At 51.7% G+C, this 19,209-nt stretch overlaps 2 protein-coding genes across 2 annotated transcripts in view; both read right to left on the bottom strand.

Moving 5' to 3' along the window:
• The window catches only part of DTD1 (D-aminoacyl-tRNA deacylase 1), a 103,074-nt gene extending 95,865 nt beyond the window's left edge, over positions 1 to 7,209 (bottom strand). The window contains exons 1-2 of the mRNA XM_075925770.2: positions 7,060 to 7,209; positions 1,053 to 1,143 (exon numbers count right to left, since the gene is read on the bottom strand). Coding sequence (XP_075781885.1) covers positions 1,053 to 1,143; positions 7,060 to 7,102 — 134 coding nt within the window. The 5' untranslated portion in view covers positions 7,103 to 7,209. The remainder of the gene's footprint in view (positions 1 to 1,052; positions 1,144 to 7,059) is intronic.
• An 8,169-nt stretch (positions 7,210 to 15,378) lies between these two features.
• SMIM26 (small integral membrane protein 26) lies at positions 15,379 to 17,079 on the bottom strand. Its single transcript, XM_075925769.2, has 2 exons — positions 16,900 to 17,079; positions 15,379 to 15,833 (listed from the first exon to the last, which is right to left on the bottom strand). Exons 1-2 carry the CDS (start codon positions 17,027 to 17,029, stop codon positions 15,688 to 15,690), a joined length of 276 nt encoding a protein of 91 aa, XP_075781884.1. The 5' UTR covers positions 17,030 to 17,079; the 3' UTR covers positions 15,379 to 15,687.
• Between the last annotated feature and the right edge of the window lie 2,130 nt (positions 17,080 to 19,209).

Here is a 19,209-nt window from a genome sequence, read left to right as displayed (position 1 = left end):
CACAACCGTTTGAGGAAAAATAACGGCCGCTACAGCCACTGAGACGCAGCGGGTGATGCGAAGGGTGGAAGAGGTGAGCAAGTAGTGACACAGCAGTGACGTGGCTGGAAATTAGGCAGAGCTGCCTGCGTTCCTCCTTGAGTGCTTCCACGTGAAGGGTGGAAGAGGCGAGCGAGTGATGACGTGGCAGGAAATGAGGTGCCCTTTGCCAGAGGGGAGGGGCGTTGCAGGGCCAGCTCTGATTGGCTGTCTCCGCCGCTGGTCTGGAGATCCTGCCTGCCAGGGGAGAGAACTGCCCTACAGCCGCCACCCCAACCGGGTCTTTGCACCACTGCCTTTAGCCCTCACTTGTTACCCAGGTCAGCTAAGGGGGGCCAGATACAAAGTTCCTTCTTTGTTGGACAACTTTTTTTTTTATTCATGGATAGTGATTGACAGGTTATGTCTGGAATACTTAGATTAAAAAAGATGTTCCACTTTTCTAAAGATAATTAAAAAGATACTTAAATTATCATTCGGCAGTGAGCGAATATTGTCACTGTTAATAAAAGTGTTGTCTGGTGTCAAGGGGCGTGTGTGTGTGTGTGGTTTTTTTTGCTCAACCAAAAACTCTTGGTGTTCCTCATAAAAAAAATTATTGTTTGGTGTTCCTTGGTCTTAAAAAGTTTAGGAAACACTGCTCTAAGACTTCTAGTATCCAAAAGCCTTTCAAATATGTTGTGTGTTAATGTGAATAACAGTTTATAGTGATACACAATAGATTTTTTTTTTAATGGAATCACTCAGAAAAACCCAATGGGAGGTTATTTTCTGGAAAAAAATTAGTGGTTTGTTTGTTGTGGGGGGACATTCCACAGTGCTGCATAAAATGAAATTAAACTACAATCGGGAAGTCCACACTCAAAGTGTAATATTAATAAAAAACGGAGCTCACACTTTCCTAAAGCAAGAAGCAACCTTATAAATGTAGTTTTGAAATTACTGATTCAGAGTTAATAGCACATGCATAAACAGGAAATACAAGGAAACACTCAATGCATGTCACAACTTACATGTGTTCTACCTCTTTGTGAGTATCTTCCAAAGAAATACCCAGCAACACACAGATGCCTCGTCCAATGGAACTTATTTGTTCCCCACCCACTGCAGGATTAAAAAAAAAAAAAAGTGAAGTTAATACATTATCTGGCTTTATGACAGGAATGCTGACAGGATCACAAGAAATACTTTCTAGAAATGTGAAGAGTTAACTGTCGATGCATGTTGGGTCAGGTACATCAATTCAGTTTTAGAGAGAGTACTGAAAGTCATGTCTGTGAAAGGAGAATTACAAGAAATTTTATCATCTTGCAATGCCATAAGAAAAAAACAAGACACGTGCATGCGCCATAGCAGCATTCCAAATGTTCACACTCTAGCACACATTTCCATCCTCAGTTTCAGGGCAAAATTGCGTAGCCCCGTTTTTGTGAGCTACAAAATTTCAGTCCTTTGCCTCCCGTCCAATTGGTTTGTTAAATGAAGTGGCAATTTAGCAGCTCAATACGCTTGCTCCCAGCATTTCAAAACATTACACGAAGAGTTCTGCCATTTGCAATTTTCATGGTCGTTAATGAGAGTCACATGCTTAAGAACATGAATAAATTCTTCGAACATTGACCCAAGCATATGAAATCAATCAACTCCTCTGATTTCAGCATTGCAGAAGTCCCTCAAAATTAACATATTTACAAAATAATCAATCTTTTAAAGTTTCCGCTGTGCAAAACAGGAGTTGCGGTCAATGGTTTGGGTTGTCAGTGTGCTCACATCCTTAAGGGATTTGCGATATGGTTCAGTGAATGAGCCCCAACCCTGAGAGCAAGGAGACCTGGGTTCTCTGCAGCACTCAAGTTGGCTAAGCAATCTATGAGAAGACTGCAGTTTCCTCTGGGTTCATATCCCTTTCGTGTTGACATGTTAAACTTTTTGAGTACAGTGGCACCTTAGAGACTAACAGATATATATATATATAGCATCATGAGCTTTTGTGGGCAAAGCCCACTTCTTCAGATGAGATGAAGGGGTTAAACAGGGAGGTTTCGCTGTGGGCTCTGCAGCCAGCTCGCCAGGAGCAGGGCTGGCAGCCCTAGCTGGTCCCTCTCCCAGGGAACCAGCATGTAACCTGCAACAGGGGGGCTGAGCTACGCTTGCCATAGACATGGGTTACTCCGGCCAGAGCAGCCCCTGCCTGTGGTAGGCCCGGCAGGGCCGGAGCAGCCCCCTGTCCAGGAAGGACAGGGAGCTACCCCAGCCCCTACAAGTTAACCGGAACTGGTAAGCATTACCTGTTTAGGGTGATGCTTCCCAGTTAACCTTTCACCTTTCCCTCATTAAAACAGGGACATCCTACATCCTTGTGATGCAGAAAGTCAGATGAGATGAACACAACAGCCCCTTCTGGCCTTTGAAGCGATCTACAAAAACGGATCTGTCTATACGTCGTCCAATTCTACCCAACCCCATGAAAACAAATATTTTATTTCCAATGTCATGAGACTGTTATGTCCCGCTAGAGAGAGAGTCCAAGTGATTTTAATGAGAACCCCTGGCGATGACAGCGAGGATTTTATTTAGATTTATACAACATTTAAAAACAAGCCCCACTGGACTAAGCATGTGTTAGTATTTGCTAAAAACCCACAAGCATCCCTGCACAAACAAGAAAAAGAAAAGCCAGCAGCCTCTAGGGACGTAAGCAACTAGTCGACTATCTGATAAGCAGGAGCTTATTGGAGAGTCCACTAGTGATGCAACTAATCGCTTCTCTCCCCTTTGCTTCCTCTAGCCTCTAGCTTTGCTGTCTGCATCAGCTTCCAGGGGATTTTAAGGAGGAGCTCCAAACTCAAATACATGGCATTGTGCTACCATTGTTATCTGTTCTCAAGTAGCACCTACAATCCCTACCCCCTGGTCATAGGGGCAGTACAAATACAGAACAAAATGTGAGGTCTGCCTCCAGAAAAGAGAGCTGCAACATCTGGCCAGATGCTCAGCAGCTAAGCCTCACTGTAATCAAGAGTCAACAGTTAATCCAACATGCAATACAGTCATGTTATTAAAAACTGATTTATGCAGCAATATCCCCCTATATCCGTGAATAACAGCAAGGACACAGAAGACAGAAGCGTGTTGAATGACTAAGGCAAAAAGTCAAAGTGGGAAAATAAAAAATTTGCAGAGTTCCACCAAATAACCAACCAACCAGAAAGGCAACCTGCCTTGCAGCGGATGCTTTGCAAATGGAAAGAAATAGGTACTGAGCAAGCCAGGTCAAATCAAAGGTAACAGTCGTGCTGTAGGCACACAGTCAATCTCTGGCCCACGAAAGCTCATCACCTAATAAACCATCTTGTTAGTCTTTAAAGTGCTACATAGTCCTGTTTTTTGTTCCCTGAAAGGGGTCTTTCAACTCTCTCACAAACACCAATGACAAAACTTTAAACTTCCCCAGGGACAGCAAGCGTAGCTGAATGTAGCAGCGGGAGAACAACAACACACATAAGGGCTTCCAATCAGTAGATAGCAAAGGGGTAGCAGATCGTTATCCCCAGGGCTCGACAAACCCCAGCAAGAGCTACTCACCAGCCCCGCACTGCACATGCACAAAGCGCCGGTGAATGGGGCGCAATGGCTGAAATCTACTCGCCACAGGCAAGTAAATTCAGCAGTTTGTTGAGCCCTGATTAGCCCCATTTTACAGATGGGAAAGAAGGCAAGAAGAAGTGAAACAGCAGCAACCCCAGGGCAGAACTAGGAACAGAACCCAGGACTCAAGTCCCTATCCAGTGCCCTTTCCACTAGTCAGACTTTTCTTTGAGTCCGCCTCCACAGTGAATAGCTCTAGCATCATGGTGTCCAACCAGTTAGGAAGCAGTAGCCACTGTAGTGTGGCTAGTTTGCTATAGCAGCAGCCACTGTAGCAAACTAGCCACACTCAACCAGCCAAATAGCCACCCGGGGCTAGTGGATTGGACACCTCGGCTCTAGCATCTGCTCCCACTGCTGCTCTAAGATGTACCCAACAGCAACAGAGTGATTTTCACGTCAGCAGCTGGGTTCTGCTGCAGTCCGGTCCTAATGATCAGCAGAGAGATCCCTGATGTGTTCTCTTGGTAGCACAGCTCAGCATCACGCTGAGCAGCAGCAGAGGCACTGGGCTGGCTGCAAGCTCCCGAAGGCACCACGGATGTTTGGAAGGGATCTGGTTTTGTTGTTTTTCAATCTGGAAGAAGATTTTTGAAGGAAAGCTTTGACTCAGCCAAAGGGGATGGGGCTCGTCTGGCCAAGCTTCACCTGCCCCCCAGACCCGTGATTTGTTAAAGCATTAGTATGGGGAATGGGTGGGCCAGTGGAAAGGGAAAGAGCTGGGCGGGATGGACGGAAGATGCAAAGGGGGCGCGGAAGGGTGCAAGAGGGGTATGGGCACTGAGGGGGCCAGTGGGTGGAATAAATGCTGGGTACAGAGAGAGCAGGCGGGGTGGGTAAGTGCGTGAGAAGGACAGTGGGAGAGGGTAGACAGTCAGTGCAGGGGCAGAGCAACTCTGGGTGCATGGATGGGGAGTGTGGCCAGGGGCGGAACAGGTGTGGGAGCAGCATTTGCAGGTAGGTGGGTGCATAGGGATGCGAGGGAAGCATGTGGTGGGATAGCGAAAGCAGAGGCTGATCGGTGGAAAGAAGCTGGGATGCAGGGGAGTATGGGAAGGCCAGGGGGTGCAGGGAAAGGTGGAGGGGTGGGAAGGATGGGGTGCAGTGGGAAGGACTGGTGATAGGAAGAGCAGGGGGAGGTCAGGGAGTAGGGGATGCAGGGGGAAGGACTAAGGGTGCAGAGGAAAGCCAGATATGGGGTGCAGGGGGAAGGGCCAGGTGTGTGGGTGCAGGGGGAAAGGCTGGGGGGGGCGCAAGGGGCAGGGCCAGGCGGGCGGGTGCAGGGGGAAGGAGTGGGAGTGCAGGGGGAAGGGCCAGGTGTGTGGGTGCAGGGGGAAGGGCTGGGGGGACGCAGGGGGAAGGGCCAGGCGTGCGGGTGCAGGGGGAAGGACTGGGGGTGGGGATACAGGGAGGGGTCAGGGGTGGGGGTGCAGGGGAAGGACTGCAGGGCTCAGGGAAGGACCAGGCGTGGGGGTGCAGGGGAAGGACTGGGGGTGGGGATGCAGGGAGGGGCCAGGGATGGGGGTGCAGGGAGGGGTCAGGGGTGGGGGTGCAGGGGAAGGACTGCGGGGCTCAGGGAAGGACCAGGCGTGGGGGTGCAGGGGAAGGACTGGGGGTGGGGATGCAGGGAGGGGCCAGGGGTGGGGGTGCAGGGGAAGGACTGCGGGGCTCAGGGAAGGACCAGGCGTGGGGGTGCAGGGGAAGGACCGGGGGGGGCACAGGGGAAACACTGTAGGAGTGCAGGGGAGGGCCAGGTATGGGGCGCAGGGGAAGGACTGGGGGTGAGAGTGCAGGGGGCCAGGTGTGGGGGTGCAGAGGAAACACTGTAGGGACGCAGGGGGGCCAGGCGTGGGATTGCAGGGGAAGGGCTGGGAGGCGCAGGAGGGGACCAGGCATGCGGGTGCAGAGGGAAGGACAGGAGGGTGCAGGGGGGGCAGGCGTGGGGGTACAGGAGAAGGACGGTGGCGCAGGGGGGCAGCTGTGGCGGCGCAGAGGGAAGGACTGGGGGGCGCGGGGGGGGCAATGCATGCGGGTGCAGGGGGAAGGACTGGGGGGCGCGGGGGGGGCAATGCATGCGGGTGCAGGGGGAAGGACTGGGGGGCGCGGGGGGGCCAGGAGTGCGGGTGCAGGGGGGGGGACTGGGGGCGCGGGGGGGGCAAGGCATGCGGGTGCAGGGGGGAAGGACTGGGGGCGCGGGGGGGGCAAGGCATGCGGGTGCAGGGGGAAGGACTGGGGGGCGCGGGGGGGGCAATGCATGCGGGTGCAGGGGGGAAGGACTGGGGGCGCGGGGGGGGCAAGGCATGCGGGTGCAGGGGGGAAGGACTGGGGGCGCGGGGGGGGCAATGCATGCGGGTGCAGGGGGGAAGGACTGGGGGGCGCGGGGGGGGCCAGGAGTGCGGGTGCAGGGGGGAAGGACTGGGGGCGCGGGGGGGGGGCAAGGCATGCGGGTGCAGGGGGGAAGGACTGGGGGCGCGGGGGGGGCAAGGCATGCGGGTGCAGGGGGAAGGACTGGGGGGCGCGGGGGGGGCAATGCATGCGGGTGCAGGGGGAAGGACTGGGGGCGCGGGGGGGGCAATGCATGCGGGTGCAGGGGGAAGGACTGGGGGCGCGGGGGGGGCAATGCATGCGGGTGCAGGGGGAAGGACTGGGGGGCGCGGGGGGGGCAATGCATGCGGGTGCAGGGGGGAAGGACTGGGGGCGCGGGGGGGGCAAGGCATGCGGGTGCAGGGGGGAAGGACTGGGGGCGCGGGGGGGGCAATGCATGCGGGTGCAGGGGAAGGACTGGGGGGCGGGGGGGGCAATGCATGCGGGTGCAGGGGGAAGGACTGGGGGGCGCGGGGGGGGCAATGCATGCGGGTGCAGGGGGGAAGGACTGGGGGCGCGGGGGGGGCAATGCATGCGGGTGCAGGGGGGAAGGACTGGGGGCGCGGGGGGGGCAATGCATGCGGGTGCAGGGGGGAAGGACTGGGGGCGCGGGGGGGGCAATGCATGCGGGTGCAGGGGGGAAGGACTGGGGGGCGCGGGGGGGGCAATGCATGCGGGTGCAGGGGGAAGGACTGGGGGGCGCGGGGGGGGGGCAATGCATGCGGGTGCAGGGGGGAAGGACTGGGGGGCGCGGGGGGGGCAATGCATGCGGGTGCAGGGGGAAGGACTGGGGGGCGCGGGGGGGGCAATGCATGCGGGTGCAGGGGGAAGGACTGGGGGGCGCGGGGGGGGCAATGCATGCGGGTGCAGGGGGAAGGACTGGGGGGCGCGGGGGGGGGCAATGCATGCGGGTGCAGGGGGAAGGACTGGGGGGCGCGGGGGGAGGACGCGGAGGGGCGGGGGGGGCGGGGGGGGCGCAGGGGGGCGGGGGCGGGGGGGGGCGCTGACCTGTCACGCTGGCCTGGGCGACCCGCTGGATTATCGCCTTCATGGTGCCGAGGCGGCGCGGCCAGGCCGGGATCCGGAGTCCGCGCCCGCCCCCTGCCGGCCCCGGCGGGCTCCGCGCAGCCGGACGAGCCGCGTGGCCCTGCGGGTGTTTCAATCGGGCTCTGCCCCGCTCCCCGCCGAGCCAGGCCCTGCCCGGGCCCCCCCTCCCTCCGGAGCCACCGGCCAACTCCGCCCTGACCTTCGGGCTGCCGGATGCTTTCCCCAAAAATACCGAGCACAGGGGCTACAAATTTGTCCAGCAGGAAAAAAAAAAAACCCGGCTACGTCTGGACGGGCATGATTTTCCACAAAAGCTTTTAACGGAAAAGTTTTTCTGTTAAGAGCATTTGCGGAAAAGAGCGTCTAGATTGGCAGGATGCTTTTGCGCAAAAGCACTTTTTGCAGAAAAGCGTCCGTGGCCAATCTAGACGCAGTTTTGCACAAGAAAGCCCCGATCGCCATTTTCGCCATCAGGGCTTTTTTGCGCAAAACAGTCCTGAGCTGTCTACACTGGCCCTCTTGCGCAAAAGCATTTGCACAAGAGGGCTTTTATCCGAACGGGAGCATCATAGCATTTCCGCAAGAAGCACTGATTTCAGACTGTAGGAAGTCAGCGTTCTTGCGGAAATTCAAGCGGCCAATGTAGACAGCCAGCAAGTTTTTCCGCAAAATCACCTGCTTTTGCGGAAAAACTTGCCAGTCTAGACGCAACCAACCACTGCCACAAACACACATGCTATGTTTAATACTTAACTTTATTATAAACAGGCTTCAGTTAATGTCAGTTGGTCTAAATCAGTTATAAATATATTTGGACACAACATGTATAGTTGGTGTTATGTTCCTGTTCATATTTTTTTAACTTAAAAGTTGACAGACAACCTTTATTACCAATAATATGTAATGTACTTTACAATGTTCCTGACATATATTTCAGCTTCCTGGATTTTTTTTTTCATCTGGCCTTCAGATATGAAAGGCAGAGTGATTTAACACCTGTTTAGATTTGTCATCCATGTGACAAAATGAAAAGTATGCCAAAAACTTTGCATAAAATAGTTAATTTGTGTTTAATTTTAATGGTTCAAAGAATGCCAGGCAAAATGGTCGGCCCTCACGCATGTTCACTTCATCAAATCTGGCCCTCTTTGAAAAAAGTTTGGACACCCCTGTCCTACACCATCTCTATGTAAAGAGGCTTAGACGTAATTGTGCAAATGTGCATGCTATTTTCATTGCTTTCTAGTCCTCTAAAGCAAAGGCTATAGAAGAATTTAGAAGAACTCCTTTTTATCCAGCAGCTGAAATGATTGTAGAGAACTCCCAGCGCCGATCGCGCCCCGCCTCCCAGCCACTCTCCCCTACCCCCGCTAGGCTTCTGACACATCCAGAGCGCTGATCGTGGCCCTGCCTGCCAACTGGGACTCTCAGGCTGGGAGCCTGTGATTGCGCAGAAGCCTGGCAAGGGCGGGGGGGGGGGAGTGGTTCGGAGTCCCATCCACTCCCCCCGTCACCGCCAGGTTTCTGCGTAATCACAGGCTCCTAGCGCCGATCATGGCCCCGCCTTCCAGCCGCTCCCCCCGCCCACGCCAGGCTTCCGTCCGGTGCGCAGCTGGAAAAATCAGAAAATACCGGAAATTGCATATGGCTGGTATTTTCTGATTTTTTTTACCGAACAGAGAGCGCAAATACCGGACTGTCCGGTAGTACACTGGACACCTGGCAATCTTACCTGAAGTTCCTAAGATAACAGGAAAGGAGATTAAGCTCTGCCTCTCCCTCAGCTAGATGAGGGCCCATACATCTAGGTCACAATGTCTGGGGATGTGATTAATTGAAACTGGGTGACAGGGAGAGTGTAACCTGAACTGGCACTAAGCTAAACACTCTTGTCTGCTTTGAAAGTGAAGTCAGGGTGTTTGCTAGGGTACAAAGGGAGAGAGAGGATCTTGCTTCAGGCCTGCAATCTTGGACATAAGAGAACAGGCTTATGCTCCATCAGTCATAAGGACATAAGAACGTCCAGTCCAAAGGTCCATCCAGTCCAGTGTCCTGTCTGCTGACAGCGGCCAATGTCAGGTATCCCAGAGGGAACGAACAGAACAGGCAATCATCAAGTGACCCATCCCATGCCCATTCCCAGCATCTGACAAACAGAAGTTAGGGACAACATTCCTGCCCATCCTGGCTAATAGCCATTGATGGACCTAACCTCCATGTATAATCGAGTTCTTTTTGTGAACCCTGTTAAAGTTCTCATCTTCACAATGTCCTCTGGCAAGGAGTTCCACAGATTGTGCATTATGTGAAGAAATACTTCCCTTTACTTTAAACTTACTACCATTAATTTCATTTGGTGACACCTCCCCACCCCCATTCTTGTTCTGGGAAGGAGTAAATAGTTCTTCTTTATTAACTTTCTCTGCACCGGTCATGATTGTATAGACTGCTACCATATTCCCCCTTAGGAGTCTCTTTTCCAAGCTGAAAAGACCCAGTCTTATTAATCTCTGCTCATATGGCAGCCATTCCAAACCCCATATCGTTTCCTTGCCCTTTTCTGAACTTTTCCCAATTCCAAGATATCTTTTTTAGATGAAGCAACCACATCTACACACAGTATTCAGGATGTGGGCATACCATGGATTTATATAGGGGCTTGGAAGCAACAGAAAACAATCTTTTTGCACCCTTTTTTTCCCTGGTTATTTGTGCAGACAACCTAGCACAGCAAGCATGGACCCCACTCAGCTGCACACTGCAAACATAGCAAACATTATACTAGTTTCTCCAGAGCTTAGCCAGGAACCAGGGGTGCAAGGAACAATGTGAGAAGGCCATGCCCACAGTTGGGGGGGCAGAGGGGTACCACTGAATGGAGCAATTAGCATATTCTGCCAGCCGCAGAGCTGAGATACAGCAAAACAGCAATTCTGATTCTAGGAGGCAAGCACAGACTGGTGGGACTTCTTAGTTATGCAGCTATGGGCCAATGACCTCTGGCTACAGAACTTTCCCATGCATAAGGCCACCTTCATGAACTTTGCAAATGGCTGTCTGCTCTCCACATCCTCCTGAAATGCATTACGAGAATAAGACTCGCTCTGACAGTTGAGAAGCAAGTATACATCTTGAATACTGTGTACAGATGTGGTCTCCTCACCTCAAAAAAGATATTTTGGCCTTAGAAAGGGTTCAAAAAAGGGCAACTAAAATGATTAGGGGTTTGGAGCGGGTCCCATATGAGGAGAGATTAAAGCGACTGGGACTTTTCAGTTTAGAAAAGAGGCGACTGAGGGGGGATATGGTAGAGGTCTATAAAATCATGAGTGGTGTGAAGAGGGTGAATAAAGAAGTTATTTATTAGTTCCCATAATAGAAGAACTAGAGGACACCAAATGAAGTTAATGGGTAGCAGCTTTAAAACTAATAAAAGAGAGTTCTTCACACAGCGTGTAGTCAACCTGTGGAACTCCTTTCCACAAGAGGCTATGAAGGCTAGGACTATAACAGAGTTTAAAGGGACACTAGATAATTTCATGGAGGTTAGGTCCATAAAAGGCTATTAGCCAGGGGATAAAATGGTGTCCTTGGCCTCTGTTTGTCAGAGGCTGGAGAAGGATGGCAGGAGACAAATTGCCTGATCATTGTCTTCGGTCCACCCACTCTGGGGCACCTGGTGGTGGCCACTGTCAGCAGACAGGCTACTGGGATAGATGGACCTTTGGTCTGACCCAGTACGGCTATTTCTTATGTTCTTATGTCAATAGCCCTGTGGAAGTTTGCAATGCCAGACTGCTACTGGTCAGTTGAGAATCAATTTGGAGTTGGTAAATCCACAGAGGTGGCCAGCTGCGATCCAAGTAGCCAAGACAAGGGTAGCTAGTGACTCTGTGAAAGGTGCAGAACGTAGTGGAGGGATTTGCTGCAATGGACTTCCCTACAGCTATGTCTACAGTGTGGAGCTATTTGGGGGATACCGGACATATCCCAAAATAGCTATTCTGTGTCTTTAAAGCAGCTTGTTATTTCAAGATAATTTCAAAATAATGGGGGTGTTATTCCGGCATCCCTGTAACCATCTTTCCATGAGGGTTAAGGGATGTTTCAGAATAGCACTTTTTTCCAAAGTGACCTCGAAATAAATTACACTATTTATGTGGTACAAAATGCGTAGTTTATTTCAAGGTAAGGGTGCAGTGTAGACACACCCTAACTGTGGTGGGGCGGTAGATGGAAAGCACATCCCTATCTTAACTCCTTGCCCGAGAGTACATAAACCACAATGGGTATTTTTCAATGGTGTTGCAGGCTGTGGTGGATCATAAGGGCCATTTCACCAACATCAACCTGGGATGATCGGGAAAGGTGCATCTTTAGGAACTCCGGTCTCTTCAGAAAGCTGCAAAGTGGAACTATCTTCCCAGATCGGAAAATTACCATTGATGACACTGAAATGCTCATAGCTATCCTTGGACGCCAGCCTGCCCTTTGCTCCCATGGCTCATGAAGCCATACACAGGCAGCCTATACAGTAGTGAGGAGCAGTTCACGCTGAGCAAGTGCTGAATGGCAGTAAAATGTGCCTTTAGCCATTTAAAAGCACACTGGCCAAGTATATTGACTAGATTAGACCTCAGCAAAAGCAATATTCCCGCTGCTGTGTGCTGCATAATACTTGTGAAAATAAAGGGGATATCCTTCTGGCAGGGTGAGGGGCTGAGGCATATCGCCTGGCACCTAATTATGGGCAGCCAAACACCAGGTCATCTGCACTGAACATGAGGACAGGAAATCATGCAGGGAGCTTAAATGTAAGATGCAGAATGAGATATTGAGGCTCATGGGGGAGCAAACAGCTGCTGAGGGGCCTGCTTGAGGAGCAGGAAAAGCTGCTAGAGAGCAGGCACTCCCTCCTCCCCCCCCCCCCCGCAACTGCTGGCAACCATCTGTCCTCCTCACCACGTTTCATACGCTCCCCTCCCAGATGTAGAATGGAGAGGTGATGGCAGGGGATGCCAGAGTAGCCTTTAACTTAACTCCCGGGGGTGGTTGTGGGAGCAGAAGACTGTCATTCCCACAGTTTTGAGTACTACAAGGGGATTGTGAGAAGGAACATGTCCTTGCCTAGTCTGTGCCCCACCATCAGACCCTACTACATCAGCAACTCCCTTTCTGTGTTCCCTAAATAAAAAGGTACGATTTCAGCGCAACAGGATCTTTGTTTATTCTGCCAACTGCAGTAGGGCGGGCAAGGGGAGGGTGTTTGCAGGGCAGGGCTACATCTAGACTGGCATGATTTTGCGCAAGAGGGCCCCGATGGTATTGTTTTACGCAAAAAAGCCCCGATGGCGAAAATGGCGATCGGGGTTTTCTTGCACAAAACCGCGTCTAGATTGGCACGGACGCTTTTCCAGAAAAAGTGCCTTTGCGGAAAAGCGTCCGTGCCAATCTAGACGCTCTTTTCCACAAATGCTTCTAAAGGAAAAACTATTCCGTTAAAAGCATTTGCGGAAAATCATGCGTCTAGTCGTAGCCATGGTGTCTTCGCTCCCCCGCCTCCCATCAACGCATGGCTGTTCTCCAGGATGATCCATCACAAACCTCACAGCAAACCCAGGATCATAATTTGTTGGGGATGAACAAACAGAGGCAGACTGCCTCTGTGCTATTATAGAACTTCCTTCATTTCACCCAGATCACCATGCACGTTGTCAGTCTTCTCTGAAGCACAGAGCCTGATAGGACATAGATGCTGTGTGAAAGTGGCCAGAAACCTGGATGTTATGCTGCTACGCTTTGTGCTGCAATGACGCCTGATGTCTTACCGCTGGCGTGGCGAGACATCCTACTGCGGAAGACAGAGTAAGACAGCCCTCCCCAGAAACCTTCTGAGAAGGACTGCAGAGTAGCTCGCTGAGTTTTGTAGAAATTTGCAGGGACGATTCCAGGAACAGGCACATTAAACTTTTCCCGGACGCTCTCGCTGTGTACTGTACCCCAACTGTTCAGGGCAGATCAAAGATTAAACGGTAGCATGATTACAAATGTGCACTCACCAAAGGTGCCCTCCCCATTATCAAGGTCCAGCAAAAAGAGGGCCTGGGAGGACATGGGCTCCAAAAGTTGAAAAAAGGTCCTGGCTGTCAGAGAAGTATCTACAGTAAACTTCCGATAATCCGGCACCTTTAGGACCCAGGGGGTGCCGGATTATCCGATATGCTGGACTATCAGAAGGGGGGGACTATGAAGGGTCTGGGGTGGGGGGGATGCCACCCCAGACCCCTCCTAGCCCCCCCTTCCGATAGTCCGGCTCTGCCCCAGGCATCCCTGATTCAGCTGCTGCTGAAACTGACCAGCAGCGGCTGAATCGGAGATGCCTGGGACAGAGCAGCTGGAGTGCTGCCGGGTTGGTCCCGTAGCGCTGACCCTTGGTGCAGCCAGATATACCCGGCAGCACCCCAGCTGCTCTGCCCCAGGCATCCCCAAGTCAGCCGCTGCTGAAACTGACCAGCGACTGACTCCAGGAAGCCCGGGGCAGAGCAGCTCTGCCTCGGGCTTCCTGGAGTCAGCCGCTGATCAGTTTCAACAGCGGCTGAATCTGGACGCCTGGGACAGAGCAGCTGGGGCGCTGCCGGGTTGGTTCCTGCAGCACCGCACCTCGCCACTGCAGGAACCAACCTGGCAGCACCCCAGCTGCTCTGTCCTAGGTGTCCCCAAGTCAGCTGTTGCTGAAACTGATCAGCAGCTGATTCCAGGAAGCCCAGGGCAGAGCAGCTCTGCCTCGGGCTTCCTGGAGTCAGCCACTGGTCAGTTTCAGCAGCGGCTGAATTGGGGACACATGGGGTGCTGCCCTGTTGGTCCCGCAGACCCAAGGGGCAGCGCTAGGGGACCTATCCGGCAGCGCCCCAGCTGCTCTGCCTCCTGCTTCCCCGATTCAGCCGTTGATCGGTTTTAGCAGCAGCTGAATAGGGAAAGCTGGAGACAGAGCAGCTCCAATGGTCCAGCTGCCCGGAGCACTTCCGGGTTCCTGGTGGTGCTGGACCATCAGGAGTGCCAGACCGTCAGATGCTGGACCATCGGAGTTTTACTGTACAATGTACTCCCTGTTGTTGCCTGAGGCTGCCTGAAGACTCTCTTGGGAGATGTACACAGATAGTTCTCAGATCCTGCAGCTGTCCATAGAAGTGGCAGTCTGCACCTCTAATCTGGAGTGACCATATCTGGGACACCTACCTCAGCTCCTTTATTTTCACATGGCACGGATGGGTATCCCTAGTGTAGCCTTTTTCCACCAGGCCCTGTGCGATTTAGGCAGATATCAGCATTTCTTTTGCTGGTTCTTAGTTCTCCCCAAACAGATTCTTCTCTCTGCACAGCAATCAGATCCAGTATCTCTGCACCCAACACGGCCAAGCTCGTTTGTAACTCTGGGTGTCCATGGTCAGATATGCTGCTGGGCTCAAAGTTCAAGAGTTTGTGTGCCTTTTCCTTGGTTCCTGAGAGCACAACAGAATTAAGTGCTAGCTAAGGCAGTCATTTCCGGGACCTGCGGGACACCTCCCGGAGGCAAGAACATCAACCTGAACTGAAGGTCAAATTTAGTGCTATTCCTCTCACTGAGATGGAGTATCAATGTCAACTTTAAAAGCTCTTACAGTCAGGAGAAGGGACTTGGTGATGTAGACAAATTCATTATACAATCAGCCTAATATGGCTAACTTTGATCTAACCTCATAGTGTAGACCAGGCGTTAGTAAGCAGCTCCATGGAGTAAAGTATTGTCATTCTCACTGAGGAACTCTTCAGATGGGAGCTACACCTTTGCTGCTAATGCAATTTTACATACGAACAAACTGCTCCAAGAAAGCGACCTGGTAGACCAATGGAGTCATTAACATGACACATCTGTTGGTGACAGAACAGTTAATACTGAGCACTATTTACACCTTTAATGAAACAGATGTTACACTTGAGTCACTTAATTTCGTGTTTGAGTTCAATTTCTATATTCCCCTAAGCATTAACTTTCATTCCCACTTTCCGACTTTAGTAACATAAGAACTCTCCCAAAAGCCAAAGTAAAATATAATTCGCTTTACTGGAAAAGCATTTAGTGTCCAATGCTGTTTCTCATTCACAATCATTAAACTGACTTTGCAATTTCGTATTATTTTATCAAAGCAACACCCATTAGACAGAGGTCAAGTTTAGCAGAGGCAATCGTGTTAATTTAGTAGACACTACATGCTGTTCAAAATCATTAAAATAAACTTCAAATTATACAGATTTAATTGTAGGAAGTTTATTAATTCACAATTTGTTTAATATTTCAGCACTCCAAGAAAATTACTTGGAAAACACTGCTTTTAACAGATTTGAAAAAGTTTGCTAGGCTTTGCAAAACATTCAGGGTGGGGATGTTTGTTTGGTTGGCTGTTTTTTCGTGTGAGACGAGCGTAGACTTGGCTTGTTACTGAAAGAGAACCATATTTGCTCTTCAACTAAAGATTTCACGTCCAAGCAAGCCATCTTGATGCAAGTCATTTTTCTTGTCATGATATCAAAGTCCTAATTTCCAGGATCCAGTTACTCTTCTGGACCGGGGCCATCATTGGTTGCAAAGAATGATCTCACCTTATCATACAGTCCAGGTGTAGGATCTTGTTTATATGTTATCACTGATGTGACACGAAAACCTAGTTGTGGCTCATTCGGAGGGATGCTTTCTTTACCTAATAAAAAAAAAAGCCAGCTACTCTTAACCACTCTCTAGTTTCCCTGCTTTTGGCTGCCAACACAGCTGTATCAGAGTACAGTAACAACTATCTTTTTAGTCCGTTTTTGTGGTTCACTTCATTGCTTCCAAAATTTTGGAAGGAATAAATATCGCGGTTAGAAACAATTTAAACACTCATTTTTACATCTTATGTTTAATTTAGTACATTTGGATGGCTCAAATTGGTATTGGCACCTGAATTGTCATAATGCACCAATGAAGTTTACCCCTTGCGATGAATACCCTTGACAGCCTTGTCTGCACTGTCAACCAAATTTCAGCTTGGTTTTGAACTTATTAAGTCTTCTTGGTGTACACAAGACCACTGAAAACAAGACTAATCCTAAAAATATTTGGCAAGCATGGAAACCCTTGCGGAGTTCTTGTGTATGGACAGAGTGTTGTTTACAAGCCTGCTGCGAGAACAGAATGGTTCTTCAGCACCTTAAGTGCACCCAGTGCAGACAGAGCCTACAAGCGAAACGCTCAGGCTCCAGGATCGTTCCCTTTTGGCCCCTTTGCTGAAACTTGCCAAAGAGAGCAGCAAGGCAGGGTTTGCAAACAGCCTCCACGTTTCTGACACCTCTACGCTACAGCAAAGAGGAGAGCAAATATTTCTGCAACAAAACGGCCAAGATTCCTGTCTAGCTCACCCAGCAGCTCAATCAGGGTTGCAAGCGCCGCCCCCCCCCGTTGTAAGTCCCCTGCAAGCGACAGGCCAAGCGCAGCTCAGCGGCTGGGCTACCGGGGCCTCGCTCTGCACTGAGCCCTCACTCTGGCAGGCCCAGTAAGTGAAGGGGGGGGAGAATGGGAGGCCCCCGCGCCAGCAGCCCCCGGGGTGAGCGCGCGCCCCGCACCCCCCCGGGAGCCCCACCAGCACTTCCCCAATCTCCCGGGCACCCGCCTTGGGGAGACCCTGGAGGCCTCGGGCGCCTGGGGGGGGTGGAGCCCCGAGTCAGCCCCGCCCCCCGCCAGGGCCCGGGCCCCGCCCCCCAGGACACACCCAGGCGGCCCTGCCGTACCGGGCGGCGCGGGCCGCTCCCAGCGGCCGGTCCAGTAGTAGAAGAGCAGGGAGCCCACCAGGCCCCAGGCGCCCAGGGCGTAGACGCCGGCCAGGCGCGCCCTCCAGCGCTGCGCCTGCCCCGCGTCCATCTTGCCGCCGCCGCCACCGCCCAGCAACGGCCGCTCCCATTGGCTCGCCGCGCGCGGCCAATCAGATGCGGCCGACCAGCGAGCGCGCGGGGAGGAGGTGGAGGGGGGGGGAGAGCGCGCGCGCGCGCTTCCGCAACGAAAGGAGAGTTCCGCGCGTGCGCGCTCTGCCCTGCTCGCCGCAGGGTCCGCCCCGCTGCCCCAGGGAGGCGGGGCTTCCGGCCCAGTGCAGGCGCGACCTTTGCTGGGCACCACGTGGTCCGCGCGCGCCCTGTAGCTGGGCGGCAGGCTCCGGGCTCAGCTCCCCGCCGCGCGCCCCTCCCCCGCGAGATTGGTGTTGGCTTGGAGGTTTCCCCAGCTGCTCCCACTGGCTGGAGTTACAGCCAATAGGAACAGTAGGGCGTGCCCGGGGGCACAGAGCCCCCCCTCTCTTTTCATGGCCAGACTCGCACACCCATTGCCCGCATATGCACCCCTCCCCAACTTGCACCCCCCCCCCCCGCATGCCATCTCCTGGCCAGCCCTCCCTCCCAGCCCTTGCACTGAGTAGGGTGGGCCACAGCCCAAATATTTTGAGAACCACTGCTCTAGAGCATCCCCAGGAAACATCCCCTCCCCTTCTCATGGGGCTCCAGGCACAACCTCCTGCTCCTCCCTCTTCCCCCCCCAATCACACCTCCCTCCCAGTCTCCAGGTGCTGGCTCTTTAGGAGTATGACACCAAACAGCAAGAGGAGACATGATAATGTGGAAGGGTTAGTGATACTAGCAGGCTGAGCAATGGGTCTTTGGCCTTCCCTCTTCTCCCTGGCTCCGTGCTTGGAAGGCAGGGGGAGCCCCCAGAATGAGGGTTAGCAGTTAACCTGGCCCTGTGTTTTTCCCACCACTGCATAGAGTCAGTCCTTAAAACAGTCAGTTGCCCTTTAGTGCTATCTTTTTTTTAAACAGTGTGGTCCAGTTTATATGTATATGGCTGCACCCCATGGTTCTTGCCAAGTGGATTTCCCTACTACTGCAGTTGTGCCAGCCTCACCCTTCTCCAGTTTCAACTTTCCTTTAAAAAAAAAGTAAGATTCATGTGATAAAACAAAAAAGTAGTTACGGAGCACTTTAACAACTAACAAAATAGTTTATTAGGTGATAATGAACTATATTGCTAGTCTTTAAAGTGCTAGGTAACTGCTTTTTTGTTTTACCAAGATCAGACTAACACGGCTACCTCTCTCTGACTATTCATGTGAATATTCAAGTCTGAGAATAAAACCTGCCAAAGTAGCTTACGGAATAAACAGGAAGAACTTCAACTACTAATGAACAATCACAATTGCAACACAAAATGGCCTCACAGAGACTTGGTGGAGTAATTCACATGACAAATATTGATATAGAAGGGTACAGTTTGTTCAGGATGGACAGGCAGGGAAAAAGGGGAATAGGGCTTTGTACATTGGGACTGCAGATCGCAATACTGTTGCAAAAAACCCAAACCAGTATTGTGGTATGTGTAAGCAGAAGCACTGTAAGAAAGACATGAGTTGTTTTTCCACTCAGCCCTGATAAATCTTCAGATGAAGTACTATATCCTGTTCTGGGCATCATGCCTTGGAGATGTAGACAAATTGGAGAAGATCGACAAAAAATGATTAAATGTCAAGAAAACATGAACTTTGAAAAAAGACTGAAAACAACTGGGTCACAAGCCGGGGCACAATTAAACTGTCTGCCCGGGCACCAGAATGGCTTGGTCCGGCCCTGGTTATAAGGAGAAGGGTGATAAATCGTTCTCCTTATTCACCAGAACAGACCAAACAGCAATGGTCTTAAATTGCAACAAAAGAGTTTGGGTCATACATTAGGAAGCACCTCCTAACTGTAAGGATAGCTAAATACTGGAACAGATTACCTAGGGAGGTTTCTCCATCATTGGAGGTTTTTAAGAAAAGGTTTGACAAATACATGTCAGGTATGTCTAGATCATATTTAGCCCTGCTTCACTGCAGGAGACTGGACTAGATGACTGATCCAGATCCCTTCTAAGTCATGGAATCACAGATGTGTAGGACAATAGGTAGAGCCCTGCAAATATCCACTTTATCTCCACAAACCCTGTGAACAAGTTGGAGAAGGTCCCAAGGAGACTAACAAAAATTATTAAATGTCTAGAAAATGAGACCCAAGAGAAAA

Source organism: Pelodiscus sinensis, chromosome 3 (genome assembly GCF_052426305.1).
Source record: "Pelodiscus sinensis isolate ZL-2025 chromosome 3, ASM5242630v1, whole genome shotgun sequence".
NCBI classification, from domain to species: domain Eukaryota; kingdom Metazoa; phylum Chordata; order Testudines; family Trionychidae; genus Pelodiscus; species Pelodiscus sinensis.
The sequence above is the reverse complement of the archived record's forward strand: the minus strand, read 5'-3'. Positions and strand labels throughout refer to the sequence as shown.

Bases quoted from the DNA above. Each gene is read 5' to 3' on its own strand.
- SMIM26 (XM_075925769.2), bottom strand. From the start codon at position 17,029: ATGGACGCGGGGCAGGCGCAGCGCTGGAGGGCGCGCCTGGCCGGCGTC. The intron at 15,834-16,899 runs GTACGGCAGGGC...TTTTTTTATTAG, and splicing joins GGAGCGGCCCGCGCCGCCCG to GTAAAGAAAGCATCCCTCCG.